Source organism: Monodelphis domestica, chromosome 4 (assembly GCF_027887165.1).
Source record: "Monodelphis domestica isolate mMonDom1 chromosome 4, mMonDom1.pri, whole genome shotgun sequence".
NCBI lineage: Eukaryota > Metazoa > Chordata > Mammalia > Didelphimorphia > Didelphidae > Monodelphis > Monodelphis domestica.
Genome location: NC_077230.1, coordinates 176801017 through 176817546, shown reverse-complemented (window position 1 = coordinate 176817546; position 16530 = coordinate 176801017). Strand labels below are relative to the sequence as shown.

Here is a 16530-nt window from a genome sequence, read left to right as displayed (position 1 = left end):
AAACAGCAATGATTCAAAAGTGTTAGAAACTTATATTTAAAAGCTTACTGTCTCTCAAGCCTAATTTAAAAAGAAAAAGACATTATTAACAAAGAAAAAAATGGTTATTTGACAAGTTAAAAGAAGTAAAAGATTAAAACATTCAAGGAAGAAATAGTACTACTAAAATATTTAAATAGTCCTTTTCAAGGTTGCATCATCTGAACAGGAGCAAGATGCTCAAGGCCTGTTTTTCCACCTCCAAAATTAGGGGTATCCAGAGTCTATGTCTATTCCTTGGATGGTGGGATTCACATGATCAAATTGCACTGTCTGACTCACCCATTACATTTTATATAGGTGAAGTCATGTTAGACTGAATATTAAGCATAGTATCAAGGAAAAAGCTTTGGAATGGGGTTGTCTGGCTCCACCATTCCCTCATTCCTTTAACCCTTGGTGGTTAAAGATGAGGAAACAGTGTGATTATATAGTAAAAAGAAAGCCAAGAGAAGATTGTATCCTCAACAACTAGCACAGTGACTGATACATAGTAGGCATTTAATAAATTCTCATTGAAGTGTTGAATGATCTGGAAAACCAGGATCCTAATCCTGTCTGTCACAGAATAACTCTGAGCACCAGCAAGTCATTTAATCTCCTTGCATCTGTTTCCTCATTTGTAAAAATAAAAAAAAAGTATAATAATATCTGAACTCTCACTTCTCAGCCATCTCCAAACTATGCCACCTGCTCTTTTGCCATCATCTTCATCTCCTTCCACTACAAAGCTGAACTCTTCTCCTATATTCACCCTGAGGATTTACAAGTGTACTTTCACCATATTTTGCTGAGATTCAGATATTTATTTCATTATCTCCAAACTGTAGAATCTCTCTCTCTCTCTCACACACACACACACATACACACACACACACACACACAAATACTTTTTTAAAAACACTTACCATCTTAAAATGAATACTGTGTAATGGTTCCAAGGAAGAAGAATAGTATGGTCTAAACAATGGGAGTTAAGTGACTTATCCTGGGTCACACAAACCTAGGAAGTGTCTGAGACCACATTTGAACTCAGGAACTCCTATCTCTAGGCCTGGATTTTGATTCATTGAGTCATCTAGCTGCTCTCAACACACATACTTTTTAGCTCCTTTGATACTGTTATTTTGCCCAAGTTAAATATAAAGTCCTTGAAGGCAATAATTATTTTGTTTGTTTATATTTGCATTCTAAATGTACCCCAAATTTCCTGTTAACTGAACTCTTGGCTTAATATTTATTTTTACCCATTCCCTGAGTACCTTCAAGATCCCTTGCTTGTTCAAACCCATGGCTTTCACCTAACTCTGCTAATCTATCTAGACTACTATTTTGGATCTTCATTTGTTTGATTCATTCTACTACTACCCAAGAACTATTTTTGACAAATCCTCTCTCTCTCTCTCTCTCTCTCTCTGTCTGTCTGTCTGTCTCTCTCTCTCTCTCCCTCTCTCTCTCTCTCTCACAAACACACACAAGCATGCATGCACACACACACACCCACTGAGGGGTATTTTTTGCACAGTCACTAAAACTTTGTTTTAGTAATGGTTGGAAATGTTGGAGGTTTAACTCAATAATGAATAACATTATATATTGTCTTTGTGTGTATATGCATATATATAATAAAAGGAACCTAGTTATTATATGCTGCACTGATTTCAAAGCAACTGAATATACACATTTCATCATTGTCCACCAAGTAAGGAAAGTAGACACTGCCCAAGTGGAACCCAATTTAATAGCAAATATTTCATTTATCCAATTAGAACATATAATGAGGTCTGTGTTCCATATTGGCAAATCAATAGGTAACATTTCAACAACCCTCAACTTAGTAGAACCTCCACATTCTTTCTATACTACATGTACATTCCACAATCACTTACCATATTGTGCAATACATGACTCTGAGCTGATCTAGAATCCCCTACATTTGGGCCTTAAAAAAATTTCCTCCATAAATTAAACATTTTTAACTTTACTCAACATTTCATGAGATAAATGGATATTTATTTTGTCCCTGAAACTCTATCTAAGCAAATCATTCCCATGGGATAGGTGTACAAATTTGAAAGACAATTATAACTGTGCTTTATTTTATTTTTAAACTCTTACCTTCCACATTAAAATCAATACTATATGTTGGTTCCAAGGCAGAAGAGTAGTAAGAACTAGGCAATGGGGTTTCAGTGACTTGCCCAGGGTCATACATCTGGGAAGTATCTGAAGTCACATTTGAACCCAGGACCTCCCATCTCTACACCTGGCTCTCAATCCACTGAACCACCCAGCTGCCACTTATAATTGTGTTTTAAAATAACTTCAAGTTTTTTTCAAGTTCAAGGAAAACCATTAAGATTTAAGATGGTTAATATTTTAATTTCATTTTGTTTGATGTCATCATACTCTAAAAATCTCCCTGATAGTACGGTACTGCTGAGCTCAAATTATGTTTAGAGGTTTGGGTTTTTTTTCCCTACTAATGTAAAGAAATATCCCAAGTTTCTAGTATTCTGATTTATGGCAACTCTGTGAAGAGAATCATGAGTGGGTCTTTAATGGAATATTTCTCAAAAATTCTCTCAGCTGTCCATTCCTCCAAGGGTCATGATTTAACTTTGGAATTTGCTTTGACTTGCTGACTATATCAGGTTTTAAATACTCAGGGGAGACTCAATTGGAAAAAAAAGGAAGGTGGACCCATGCATCAGAAAAAATGCAACATAACTCAGTCTCATAGAGAAGGTGAATTATTGATTAATCATCCACACAATAAAATTCTTCACTTTAAAAACTAGGACTTTGCTGAGGGATTATTTTAAATTATGAGCAGCTCTAGTACATTTTGAATATGATTCTGTTTGAAAAATGTTGATTTATACACAAATTCAGGAATAGTTCCATTGACACATCAAGACATACTTGTGTTCTGTAGTATTTCTTTGATTCTTTAGAATTTTATATTTTCATTGAAAATTTTAATATGAACTACTATTTCTTATATTACATAAAACCATCCAGAAAAATACCATTTTATAACAAACATTCTTGAATCACATCTTTGACATTTCCTGGGATAATCTTTTGTAGTTGAATCTGAAATGTTTTCTGCACAATTGTTAATTATTTCCTCTAAAGAGTCCATTTCAAGTGACCATAGCAGTCTAATCCCCCAAATATGCAAAGAATCTGTGTGGTATGTGACACACTATATATAAGCAACTGACTCCTTTGTCCTGTATGGCGATTAAGTACATGGGAATGTAGTATCATCAATTTAAGTTTCAAAAAAGACTTTAGAGATCATCTAGCCTATCTGCCTCATTTAATAGGTGAGAATTTTATAGATGGGGCCCAGAGAGATTAAATGGTCAGCCCTTAGTCATACATGTAGTGGGCAACTAGATGCCCATTTGATCCCGGGCAAGATACTTAGCCCTGTTTGCCTCAATTTCCTTGTCTGGAAAATAATCTGAAGAAGGAAATGCCAAACCACTGCAGTATCTTTGCCACGAAAACTACAAATATGGTCAAAAATAGTCAGACACTACTGAAAAGTGACTAAATGGCACATGAGTGGCATAAGATACAGCCAGGATTCAATTACACTGACTCCAAATTCATGAATTAGAAATATTAAGACTTATAATACAGGTGAGCTATTGCAGACTTGTCTGTTTGAACTAGCTCCAATATCTTTGGTCTGAAACACAGAATTTGAGAGTCGGAAAGGACCTCAGAAGGCATAGAGTCGAATCCTTACACAAAAGGAATTCTCATAATAATGTACAAAGAGTACTTATCCAGCCTCTGTTTGAAGGCCACCAAAGAGGGAGAATCCATAAGCTTTTGAGATACCCCATTCCATTTTCGGATAGTTTTAGTTGTTAATATATTTCTCCTGTCATCAAAGCTAAACCAGCCTCTTTGCACCTTCCACACATTATTCTTTTTTTCTATTACCTGGACCAAATAGAACAAGCCTAATCTCTCCCCTGTAAGAATTGAAATAATATTTCTACCCAGATATATATTTTATAAATTTTATTAGAAAGGGTAGACAATCAGTTTAAATCTCATCATTCCTCTAAGTAACCTGACCACGTGGTCCCTAGCCTGCAAGTCTCTTCCTCCTCCCCCCTTACCCTCCTGCTCAGTTCCCACATGTCTTCTCTGTTCCCTTCTTGCTTCTTCCCCTCTCTAGCCCAAAGCCTTGACTTTTATTAACATACAGCACCTACAGGAGAGCAAACCTAGCGCAACTGTGTTATGTCGGGAATGTCTGATGGACAGGTCAAGCTACTCAGGAGGGGGAGGGGATGAACTTCCTTGACATACTGCCTTGTGATAATCATACAAATCCTCAAAGACAGCTATCATATTCTACTTGAGACTCCTTTAGGTTGCTGAAGTACCATTATTTCTCCTTTGGAACTGTTTGTTTTACAAAGAACTAGTCTTCCTTTCTTTTACATTCTCTAAAATAAAAGTCTATATTGGATTCATCTTTCAGATTCATATAAATGTGTATGTGTATGAGAGACAGAATAGAAAGACAGAGACATAAGGGAATCACAGAGAGATAAAATGCAGACTTTTAAACTTATCAGAAACGTTCCTAAATCTATCTCATACAGTAAGTTGAGCTAAATTTGATACATAAATTTGACATCATAAAAATTGTAAAAGCCAGATAAGCAATCACATAAAGTTCATGGGATGTCCAACTTTCAGAAGATAATAGTTGGTATGGGTATCCTCACAAAGAGGTTCCCAGCCCAACTGTCACATGATACTGTCATATCAAAAAAGGAATTTGTGGGGGAAACTTGGCCCCTAGGTTCCTGGTATGGAGAGACACTCTAGGAGATTTTCTATGTAGTGCCATCGCCACAGACTAATAGTGAGGATTCTGATCTGAATTAATGAGGGTTCTTTTGACCTAGAAGTTCTAGTCAGGTCAAGAGTAGCTACAGGTAAACTTATGCTACCTTTATGAAAAAGGAAACAAAAACTCACAGGTAACTGGGAATAGCTACCGCCATGAATCTGTGAGGGCAGATGCAAGTAAATGTAGACTCTAAAAAAGGCTACTGTGAAAACCCTTTAAATTCAGTCTCTATCCCTGCTCTAGATACTTCTTTATCCTAAATGCCCCCACTAAGAGTTATGCCTCTACAGCAGGGGTCCTTAACCTTTCTTTTCATTTAAAAAAAAATATATCATGGAACCATTTGGACAGTGTGGAGATTATTGAAATAGCCTGCTGGTGGGTCTTACTGCCTCTGATCTCTCTCCACTCTTCTCCAACTTCCATTCAGCCACTACAATGCATAAAGCATTGTCATGTTGACCCTCTACTCAATAAACTCCAGCATTTCTTATTGCCCCTATAATCCAATACAAAATGGCATTGGCATTCAAAGCTCCTTATAACCTAGCCCCTTCCTTTCCAACCTTCTTGTACCTTATTCCCTGACATATAACTTTTGAATCCAAAGATACAGGGTTCCTGACTATTCCATGAAGGGAACACTCCATTTCTTGGCTCTAGATATTTTCTCGCCCTCTTCCATTCAACTACTGATCTCTTTGACTTCTTTAATTCCAACTCAAATACCACCCTCTACAGGAAGTCTTTCCAAACCTTAATTTCAGTGCCTTCCTCCTGTTATTTTTTTTAATTTATTTAACCTGTATATAAGCTTGCCTGTGTTCCTATGTTGTCTCTCCCAGTAAGTCATAAGCTCCTTGAGGATAGGCCCCAGTTTTTGCCTCTTTTATAATCCTAGCACATATTAAAGAGCCTGGTTCAAAGTAGGCACTTAATGAATATTTATTGATTAATTGATGAAGTCGGTGGACCCTTCTCTGAATAATATTTAAATAAATAAAATAAAATGCTCAATATTAGAAAAGAAACCAAAATATTGAAATATTATCATTTTTTAGAAGTTCATGAACCCCAAGTTTCCTTTAGATCTTAATTGCTTGAAAACAAAAGTAATGTGTGAGATATTATAACCTTAAGATTATATGAATGGTCTGGTGACCTGATCTGAATCACTTAGCAACTGATAAGAGTAAAAATTAAGCATCTACAATTATAGATGATGGTACACATTCATTGGAAGTGCTTTTAAGGAAGAAAGAAAGAATATTTTTGCTTTGAGGGATAAGGGATAGCATTTTTGATCTCTCATTAATAAACTGACTCTCAAGGTCTGGAGTCCTTAGCCATATGAATTGGGGTAGGAGGTGTGAGACATTCCAACTTCAGCTGACCTTGAGGCAGTGTGGATATTCTATATATTCCATTATTCCTAGATGGACTTAATATAATTCCAAATTAATTAGGGAGATTTCAAAGTATCATAGCTTGGAGCCTCAACAAGTCTGTAGAGTCCTGTGAAGACTAGCTATCTCAGGTCATATCCCAACGAATTCTATTTAAGACCTGAAGCCCTTTGAAATCAGAGGGGAAAATCACTACTATTCTGTTCTTATATTTCTAAGGATTCCATGTTATGAGAACAAAAATTGGGATTCTTTGAAAAAGAAGTTTCTTTATAAAATCTATCTTTTATTCATCTTTTGATTACTTGTCATTAAAAAAATAAGCTTCTATTAAGCACCTACTATGTACCAAGTACTGTACTAAACACTTAACAAGTATCTCATAAGTATCTCCTTATAACCAGCATAGTATTATTATCATTCCCATTGTACATTTTTGGAAACTGAGTCAGACATGTTAAGTAATTTGCTTAGGGTCACATACTTAGTAAGTGTCTGAATTTGGATTTGAACTTAGTTCTTCCGTACTTCAGACACCACCTGTATGCTCTATGTGTTGGTTGTGATATAAGAATTAACTGTTGAGGATATTCCCAAGCAATCTACTATGAGGATAGACAAATAATGCTGCCCATTTACAAAGGATGTTGCTAAGCACAAGAAGTATTATTCTGGGTAAAGAGACATTACCATGAGCAGGAGATGTGAATTTCCTTGAGCCACTCTTCAGACAGTACTTCTAAAAGTCAGTCCTATGATTCTCATTAGAAAAGTATAATCTAAATCAATTAAATAAAAATTTTTTCAAAAAAAGGAAAAAAGAAAAGAACAAGTCATTTAGAGAAAGAGAAATGAAATTGATACCCTACTCTGGGACTGATTTCTGACTAAATATCAGTTATTTGTCAGTTTCAAAAGGAACTTTTTTGTTAAAACAGATGATGTTTAGTGTTAATATATACTAGTGCTATCATTGTATTTTAACTTGGAGACCTTTGGTATAGGTATACAGATATACTGGCTTCCTAGCCTAAGAATCTTAGTATTCTGATGATAACTAAGTCCTAGAAAATGTGCCATGGAAAAGAAACAAGGACTTAATCCTAGACTTTGCTTTTCCTTTAATAAAACCATTGTTTTTAACACTTTGAATAGAGAACAAGAAGGAAAAATGTGGATTTTTATCACTAGAAGAAACTCTTACTAACTTTTGAAGACTTCCTCGTTAGTGTGGGAATTAATACAATTTAGATTTCTGCTGACATGAAGATATTCCATTGTCTACTCATCCACATCCTCTATCTTACAGGTAAGTTCACAGAGTGAATAGGCTTTAAATGAGAGAGAACTTGGTCATGCTATCACTTCCTATAGGAAGTACAGCTGCTCTGCAGAATAACTCTCTTAAAATTTTGAGATGAAACAAAAAGTAAAAAGTAGAAGCAGAAGGGGTGAGAGAAACCAGCATGGGGATGGGAGGTTGGGAGGGAGAAATGAAGGGAGGGAGGGAGGGAGAAAAAAGAGAGAGAAAGGGAGGGAGAGAGAGAGAGAGAGAGAGAGAGAGAGAGAGAGAGAGAGAGAGAGAGAGAGAGAGAGAGAGAGAGAGAGAGAGAGAGAGAAGGCAAGAAAGAATGAGAGCATTAAGAGAAGATGAGAAAGGGAGAGAAGATGAGAGTAAGAATGAGACAGAGGATGAAAGAAAATTTGGGAGAATGAAAAAAGAGTGAAAGATCTAAAAAGCTGCATATTTTTCAATACTTTGATAAAAATATGGGAATATATGATTCCATCCCATGGAAATTCATTTTAAAAGTAACATAGTCTGTTTTGTTAAAGCTGTCAAAGAAAATGAACGACCATTTTAAGAATAAAGAATGAATTTAGCTTTAATGAAGCTGAATAAGAAAGAGAAATGTGGCAGGTAATTTCCAAAGCTTACTATAAAAAGCCTTGGAAACAGGAATTTTTAATGTATGGCTTTTTTTCTATAGGCTTTTTATATGTTCATGAACTTAGAAAATTAAAATTTAAATGTATGATTCTGAAGAGCAAAAACTGAGAAGAGGCCATATGTTGAGTTAAAAGGGTTTTGTATGACATATATGTGTTGGTATATATATGTATGTTCATATGTGAATGTATGTAAATGTATGTGTACATACACATATTCTTGATCCACATATCCCATGTCATCTCTGCTTTCTTTCTGAAGCATTGCTAGATCCATAGATTTCATCAGTCTGTCTGCTCACACACACACACACAGAATCCCATTCTGGTTGCCTATTGATCAGTCTTCACCACCTGGGACTCCCTGTTGTTAATTCTCCAAACTATTCATTTTGGAAATCACTAAAGGAAGATGACCAAATCAGGCCCTTGAATTTAGAGTAATAGCAATGAGCAGTCACACTCTCATCTCTGCCTTTCATTTCTCCTATAGGGTTTCTTAGTCCACACCTTCTTGCCTGTTCTCCAATTTTATCCCAGTGTTTGTTTCCGTATCTGTGAACCAAAACTTCCCAGGGGCTAATAAATGTACAAGGAGCACACTGCAAATGCAGGAACTAAGTGATCATTATATGGGGTCAGTCATTTTCTCCCTTCAAGAATAAATGCTCTCCCATTCAAGGAAAATGGGAACTTGTAGCCACCTAAAGGGAAAAGCTAAAATTGGGGGCACTATATATTCAGAATGGGAGCTAAACAAGTGATGAAGCTTTAGAACCAAGGGATAGAATTAGTTCTTATGTATATTTCTAGATCCAGACACTGAGAGATGATTGGTTGCTAAACTGATTTTTAAGATTAGAATCATTTTACTAGATTAAAATTTTCAGAGCATTAGGTAACTTCATTTTGGTATTAGAAATAAAACAGAATTTTTGAGCTGGAAGGAACCTTGAATATCATCTAAACTGAGAAAATTCATTTAAGTCCTCAAACCCAAAGCAACTTACCCATGGTCACACTAATTATAATTGATCAATTTTTAAAAAATTCTCCTGGTTGTATATAAATAAACAGAATTTCAGCCTTTTGTACTGTTGGTTGTAAAGAGTGAGTCTCTGGTTCCTTAAGGCCATAGGATACAAGATTTAGAGCTGAAAAGGACTTTCAAAGTCTTACAGTTCAACTCTCATTTTACAGGGGAAGCTCCCAGACATGATATGATTTTTCCCAAGGTCACATAAGTGGCAGATTTAGGAGGCATCATGCTAGGTCCTCTGACTTCAAACCCTCCTTATTCCAGTGATCTCCACTGATGTTTCACTGGTTTTCCTGAGATCAACCTTCACAGCCAATCTTTACTTGAACAGACTACAGTGATTTGGAGACTTTTACCAGACCCATAGATTTATTTCTCTTTGAATTTTCAGAGCGTCATTATTAATTATATGAGTTTTGTCAACAATTCTGTTATAGCAATAGGGCCTCCTCTTACCTCAGCACTTAGGGATAGAGCAGTGGACCCACAAGTATTTCTATGAGAATGGCAAGCTGTGGTAGGCAGAAACATTCTTCCCTTCTCTCAGCACAGATTCAGGGGGATTTCTGGGGAAGAATATTGCTAATAGTGTCAGAACTAGCTACTGCATCTACTTTTTTCTTAACTTTTTTTTTTACACATATGGACTCAATTCTGAATTAAGAGAGGGTAGGAACTTTCTAGAAAGAAAATGCATCATTCTGAACTACCTTTAGGAACACTTCCTATTGCATTAATCAAAGGTAGCCATTAATTGGCCATAATGGTAATCATTGTGTGGCCACTGATGAATGAATGCCATAGACATCTTACACAAGACTTAGAGCTACCCCTTTACAGTATTGGAAAGCTCTTAACTGAAAGGATGGACTTGGCATAGTTGGAAGAATGACTAAGAAGACGCAAGAAGACTTTAGTGTAATTTTTCCCACTCAATAATTTTAACTATAAATTTGACTTAACATTTTGAATATCCTCTATAAATGCAATACAAGATTACTTCTAGGTAAAGATCACAGACTCCAATACTAATACAAAGCAGCTAAGTGGTGCAAGTGGATAGAGTACTGGGTCTAGAGTCAGGAGGACTCACCTTCCTGAATTCAAATCTGACCTCAGATATTTTTTGGCTGTAGGACCTTGGGCAAGTTACTTAACACAACCTTTACAAAAAACTGAGCTAGAGAAGGAAATGGCAAACTATTGACATATCTTTGCTAAGAAAACCCCAAACGAGGCCTCAAAGACCTGATGTGAACAACAACACAATAATAATTTTCACTCCTCCAAAACCTCCTGACCAAAATCTAGAAATGATAGTGACTAGTAGTAAACTTGGGCATTAGACATTGTCTTTAGTGGGAAATAACGTACACAAACTCATTCAACTCAAATTCTGTGCTTACATTTATTTTTTCATCCCCCAAATTCTCTTTTATCTAATTTAAACCCCTATAGTCCTTACAACTGTCCCTTTTGAATTCTGCCAATATTCTCTTTTCATAGAAACCTAGAAAGTCAGGGGTGGAAGACTGTACATAAGATCATCTCATCTAACTCCTTAATTTTATAAACTTGAGTCCTAGAGACACAAAATGACTCTTCCAAGGTTACACAGCTTAGTGAAGTCCCAATGCTGAGATTATGGTCTCCTGATTCTCTATCTTGTGTTCTTTATACTAAGGCACCGCTTATCATACATAGAATCAAAAGACTTCAAGCCTGGATATAATGTGCATCATGTATAGCTAATATCAAATACTTACTTATCTCAGGGATGGTGAACAGGATGGAGAGAATTTGGAACTCAAAATGTGAGAAAATCTATGTTAAAAATTGTTTCTACATATAAGTGGGGAAAAATGAAATATTACTAACAAAATGAAATAATGTGCAGGATGACACAAACATTATACCAAATTTAGGTTTGGCAATGGCTTATGGGTGTTTTTCTTACAAATATTGAATGACATTACACACAAAATGTCCACATTATCAAATTTGACTGTCAATATGAGAGCTTGTTATGGAAGAGCATACCTGAAAAGACAGAGAAACATTTATTTTTTTTAACAGTTACTTATTCTAAATTATACTTGGTTAAAATGGAAAATCCTGTTAGTGCCTCTTCAGAAGTGATAAATGCTTCCTCCATTTTTTAATAAATTATTTATATTTTGCACTTCTGTCATTGTTGAAAATTATGGTAATGGTGCAATTTCAAACATATGAGCTATTAACATTTTAATGGTATTTGAAAAACATTAATCAAATTTATATGTTTTTCTCCCCAAAATATGACATTGTCTTGTCACATTTTATCCCAAATTCATTAAGCACATTTAGTTTAATCGACTGACAAGCTGCTAGAAGATCTTTTAAATTATTTTTTTTTTATTTTGCAAGTGACAACTAGTCATACTTCATTCTTTTACTACCAGTAGACTTAGTGAAACAAATATGTTTTTTTTCCCCTTTTGTCACAAAAGGAGCAGTCAGAGAATGATCCAATGCATTGTTTTCTAAGTATAGTTTTGCAAATATATGATTGCACTGATTTATTTGCAGTTAATAAACCAAATTATTCAGAGCTTTAGGACACAGAAAACTTGTGTGTGTGTATCTATTCCATTCCTTCTGCATCAGAATTCTTATTCTGGATTTCATAAACTTAAAGAAAAAAGTACACTTTTTGAAAAACCTCTATTTTTATTTTCCTGAATTGTGGTATTTTGTTAGAAAGTGAGCCATCTGCTGCCTCATCAGTTTTCCCCCCTTACTGTTTTGAAAAGCAAACCTACCCACACACTTTATTAGCTTACTTGCTTACATCGACCAAGGTGCTATGCCAAGAAATCAGATCAAAGTGTTAGGCTAACCTTCAAAGTTGTTGCTGTGACCACTTTCAGATGACATCTTGTCAAAAGATGTTTTCCCACTTTTCTTGTCTGGATCTTTCACAGGACTGATGGGACGGCTACTGGGCTGACTCTTCAATGCTGGGGAACACAAACTTCGCTCCGCTTCCACTTCCTGTTAGAAGACATTAAGGGGATGTGTGTTAAAAGCTATCAGTAGGAAACAGATGTGGTTTTCAGACGGATGGGAAGGCAAAAGAAAGAGAGAGCGGGAGAGAGGAAGGGAGTTTTCTATCACAAGGGATATTTTCCAATAAGCTTTAGGGTAAATTTCTATAACTGCTGAGAACTATAAATGCACGTATGCTGTTTAGTTTACATTTCAGGAACCAGTTCGATTTCTGATTTAGCTTTTCTTTCATGTGGCTTTCTCACAATGAAAAAGAGTGGAAATAAGGGTCATAATCTAACACAATGTATGCTAATGCATGCAGTTTACTGAGTCCAGAAAAAAGTCCATAGGTTGAAATTCAAAAAAATGTGAATGTATCAACATTACGTGCTGAAGACAGAAGGAAATGAGATTTTTTTAAATGTCATGCCCTCCATGTGATATTTCAAAAGAATTATCAGCATCTGAAATAGAGAACCAATGCAGTTATATATCATTAAGTAAAGTTAAAGGGGGGAAAATCTCCTTTAATAGTGTTTACAAAAATTTCCCACAGAAAATATATTGAGGGATGTACATTTATAATTATGCCTTGGAGAAATTTATTCTAAGTGCAAAAAAAGGAAATAAATATTAATTAGATTCCCTGATTGAGAGGCCACTATTCTTTATTTGTTAGTCATAATTCCTCATTTTTTGCAAAATGATGCAATAGAGTTCCTGAATTTGTTGTCAGAAAGACCTAGGTTCAAAGTCTACTTCTGAGGCTTAATATTTCTGTGTTCATGGGCACAAACTAACTTCTTTCAGCCTCAGTTTCCTAGCCTGTTAAGTGTTTGTAATTCTTATCTCCCTTATGACCCTAGTAAATCTCTAATGAAATCATGTATTTAAAGCCCTTTGAAAACTTTAAAATGTCCTATAAATGTCAATTAATATTACTATCTAACACCACAAACCAGGATCTCCATGATGAGAGTCTTGAAAACCTTTGAAGAAAAAATTGTGTCAATATACAAGTTAATTTTGAAGAAAAAAACTGGGGAATAGCCAGAGACTTGGGTGCTCAGGAAATCTGGATGTTAACCCTCAAAGTGTGCCTGGCACATAATAAATGCTTGTTGACTTGCTGACTTCTAAACAAACAACAAGGCAATAATGTAACAAGTCACTTTGCACATTTATTGAATCTTTAGGACAGGGCTTAATGAATGTGACTTCAGCTTTGAGAGGCAGCAACTAGCTCTAAAAGCAGTTTTTACAATAGACTACTTAGCTGCATCTTCATCTATCATAGGAAGAACCAGAGCTCTTGGGCTGAGTAACCCTTTGGCATATCTTCTGAAGTGCACATGAATTAAAGCAGGAGTTGCTAAACAATTTCAATGTGCTGTGGCCTATTTGCATACACTTAATCACCTTGTTTAAATAAACAATGTGGCTCCATTGTTTCTAATTCTTATTATTACCCTCAATTAATTGAAGGGAGGGGAAGAAATCCAAGGTGGATTAGGCTAAAACAATCTAAGATTTTTCTTTGTGTTTAGTTAATTTTCATCAATTATTAGATAGGTAAAACCTTTTGGGACAATTTAGGTCTTAAGAATAAAGGTTACCTTTAATAATCATTGTCAAACAATGTTTATTGAGCAAAATGATTCCCTATCAGCCTCTTTGTCAATCATTCACTGCAAATTCTAATTTATATAAGGCAAATATAATAGCATATAATATATTCAAGACATGACTAGGAAAAAATAATGTAATTGGGTTAGTGAAATATTTTTATTTGCCGTATTTGAAATGCTGAGCTAGCACAGATATATAAAAGGCCATTTCAGAAAAGGTATATCTATCTCCCCCAAATACACTATCACCATATATATACCTTGACACTCAATGACTTCACTGCAAAGGAAGATACTAAACAATATGTAAAAATTTTGTTCCATATTAAGAAATAAAAAGGGAGTAACTATAGTGAAAGGAATACTATTTTTTTCATTAGATCTGATGTCAATTCTTAGTTATCCTACTGTGTGACCTTAAGCAAGTTACTTAGTCTTTCTGGGACTCAGCTACTCATCTATTAAAGGAAGGTTTAGAAGATATGGCCTTTAATTTCCCTTGTTGCTCTAAGTCTGAGCTCTTATAGTCAAAAAGCTTCACAGTTATGTACAATGGAAATTTTCTTTGGGAATAGAGAGAAATGGTATGTGGCATGGGAAATAACTTTTTAATTTTTTGCTAATACCAAAACAATAAGCCAAGTACCTGTTAGTCTTACCTTGCCTCCATGGATCCCCACAACACTGCAATATGCTCTAATATGTCCTTAAATTCTTACCAGTATTGTATAGCCCAGGATTATACAATTGTATCCTTCTCTCTCTCTCCCCTTCATTTAAAAAAACACTTCAGCATGCTTTCTTGTATTGTATTCTCTTGTGAGAATATATGCTCCTCAAAGGCAGGCATTATCTTTTGTCTTTTTGACTTACTGACTTGACTTTTTCTTGTAATTGTATTCTGGGTTCGGAGCACAGTGTCCGCAATGTAGTAAACAATAAATGTTTTATCTAATATTTTATGTTCCTCCAGAATAGACAAATTAGAAAATATGAATGAACTCTATCTTGGGCAAAACAAAACAAAAATATTGGTTACTAACTGAATTGGGAGTCATTCCCAAATTAAGTACTATGTCCAAAGTAGCCAGACTACTAAATTAGTTAAAAGGTCCAAATTAATGCTGAATTAAAGAAAATAAATTTAAAAAGGTACTGGGTACAACTGAACAGTTCCAATTGAACTGTTTAAACAGAAGATGCAATGTGAAAAATAAGGAATGGAGAAAAACAAAGATATGGATACTTCTACTTAAAGAAGTTTTTACATTGTAAGGCTGTCACCACAAGGAATGATTCCAAAATATGCTCAACTTTCTTCTCAAGTAAAAGTCAAGAATAACAAGTGGTACAAACTCTTTTGCAAAGCGTTACAGAGGAGGATGGAAACTGATGATAAGCAACATCGACTGATAGAATAAGAAAAATAGGGGGATACAAGCTGCAAAAAGCAGAGAAGGCCAATTATACCACCAGGTGCACGCACGGTTATTTATATGTCAAGATCAAGAATTTTGAAATGTAAAAGATATAAATGCCTATAATTTGATCTACTCTCTTCTTTGAAAATTTCATATCCAAATATAGTTACTTGATCTCTGCACTTCAGTACTTGATGTGCTAAATGAAGGAGTAGTTAGTCAATATACATTTTTAAAGCACCTACTATGTTCCAAAGTCAAGCAAATGGAGTATCTTATTCAAGGCCAGGGTCACTGGATTTCAGAGTGTGTTGAGGAGTGTAAGGTGTAAGAAGTCCAGAAAGATCAGAAGAGCAGGATATAAAAAAGCTTTGATTGTTAAAGAGAAGATTTTATATTTAATCTTGGAGGTGATAGGGAACCACTGGAGTTTGTAAAGTAGGAGTGAGGGGTGGGGGGTCATAGTCAGACCAATACTTTAAAAATGATCACTTTTACAGCTGAGTAAAATATGGAGCTGGAATTGGGACAGGTTTGTGTCAGATATGCCTACTAGCTGCCAAAGGCAATAATTCAAGAGTGAAGTAATGAGAGCCCATAACAGTGTTGACAATCTCAAAAAGAAGAAGAGGTAAATATTAGAGATGTTATGAAGGTAAAATTGACAGGCTTTGACAACAGATTGGATATGGGGTGGAAGGTGAGAAACCTAGCTGGTGAGTCTGGGTAGCTGAGAGAATAGTAGTATAACCAGCAATTGTAGCAAAATTAAGAAGGCAGGGTTTGAGAGAAAAGATAAACAATTTATTTTGGAAATGCTGTTTAAGACATCCCATTCAAAATGACCAATAGGAGTTGAAGATGCAAGGCTGAGCATCAGTGAGATGCTAGGACTGGATAAGAATATTTAAGAATATTAAGTATAGATATGAGCTGATGAGCTTACCAAATGAAACAATATAGAGGGAAAAGAAAAAAAAGCAGCTTGGCTTAAGCAAATATAAGGGGGAAAAAGAAATCCATCTTATTTATCTTTTTTCAACTTAAAATATTATTGATATCTTGTTTTTATAACACCAATTTCTGAATATCTCCCTTTTTCTCCTATTATATTCAAGTCATC

General features: G+C 35.2%; 1 protein-coding gene across 3 annotated transcripts in view; it reads right to left on the bottom strand.

The window, feature by feature from the left end:
• XIRP2 (xin actin binding repeat containing 2) overlaps nt 1-16530 on the bottom strand; it is a 434256-nt gene that overhangs the window by 130044 nt on the left and 287682 nt on the right. For all 3 annotated transcript variants that reach the window (XM_016433690.2, XM_016433689.2, XM_016433688.2), the window contains exon 2: nt 12208-12361. In XM_016433690.2, coding sequence (XP_016289176.2) covers nt 12208-12361 — 154 coding nt within the window. The remainder of the gene's footprint in view (nt 1-12207; nt 12362-16530) is intronic.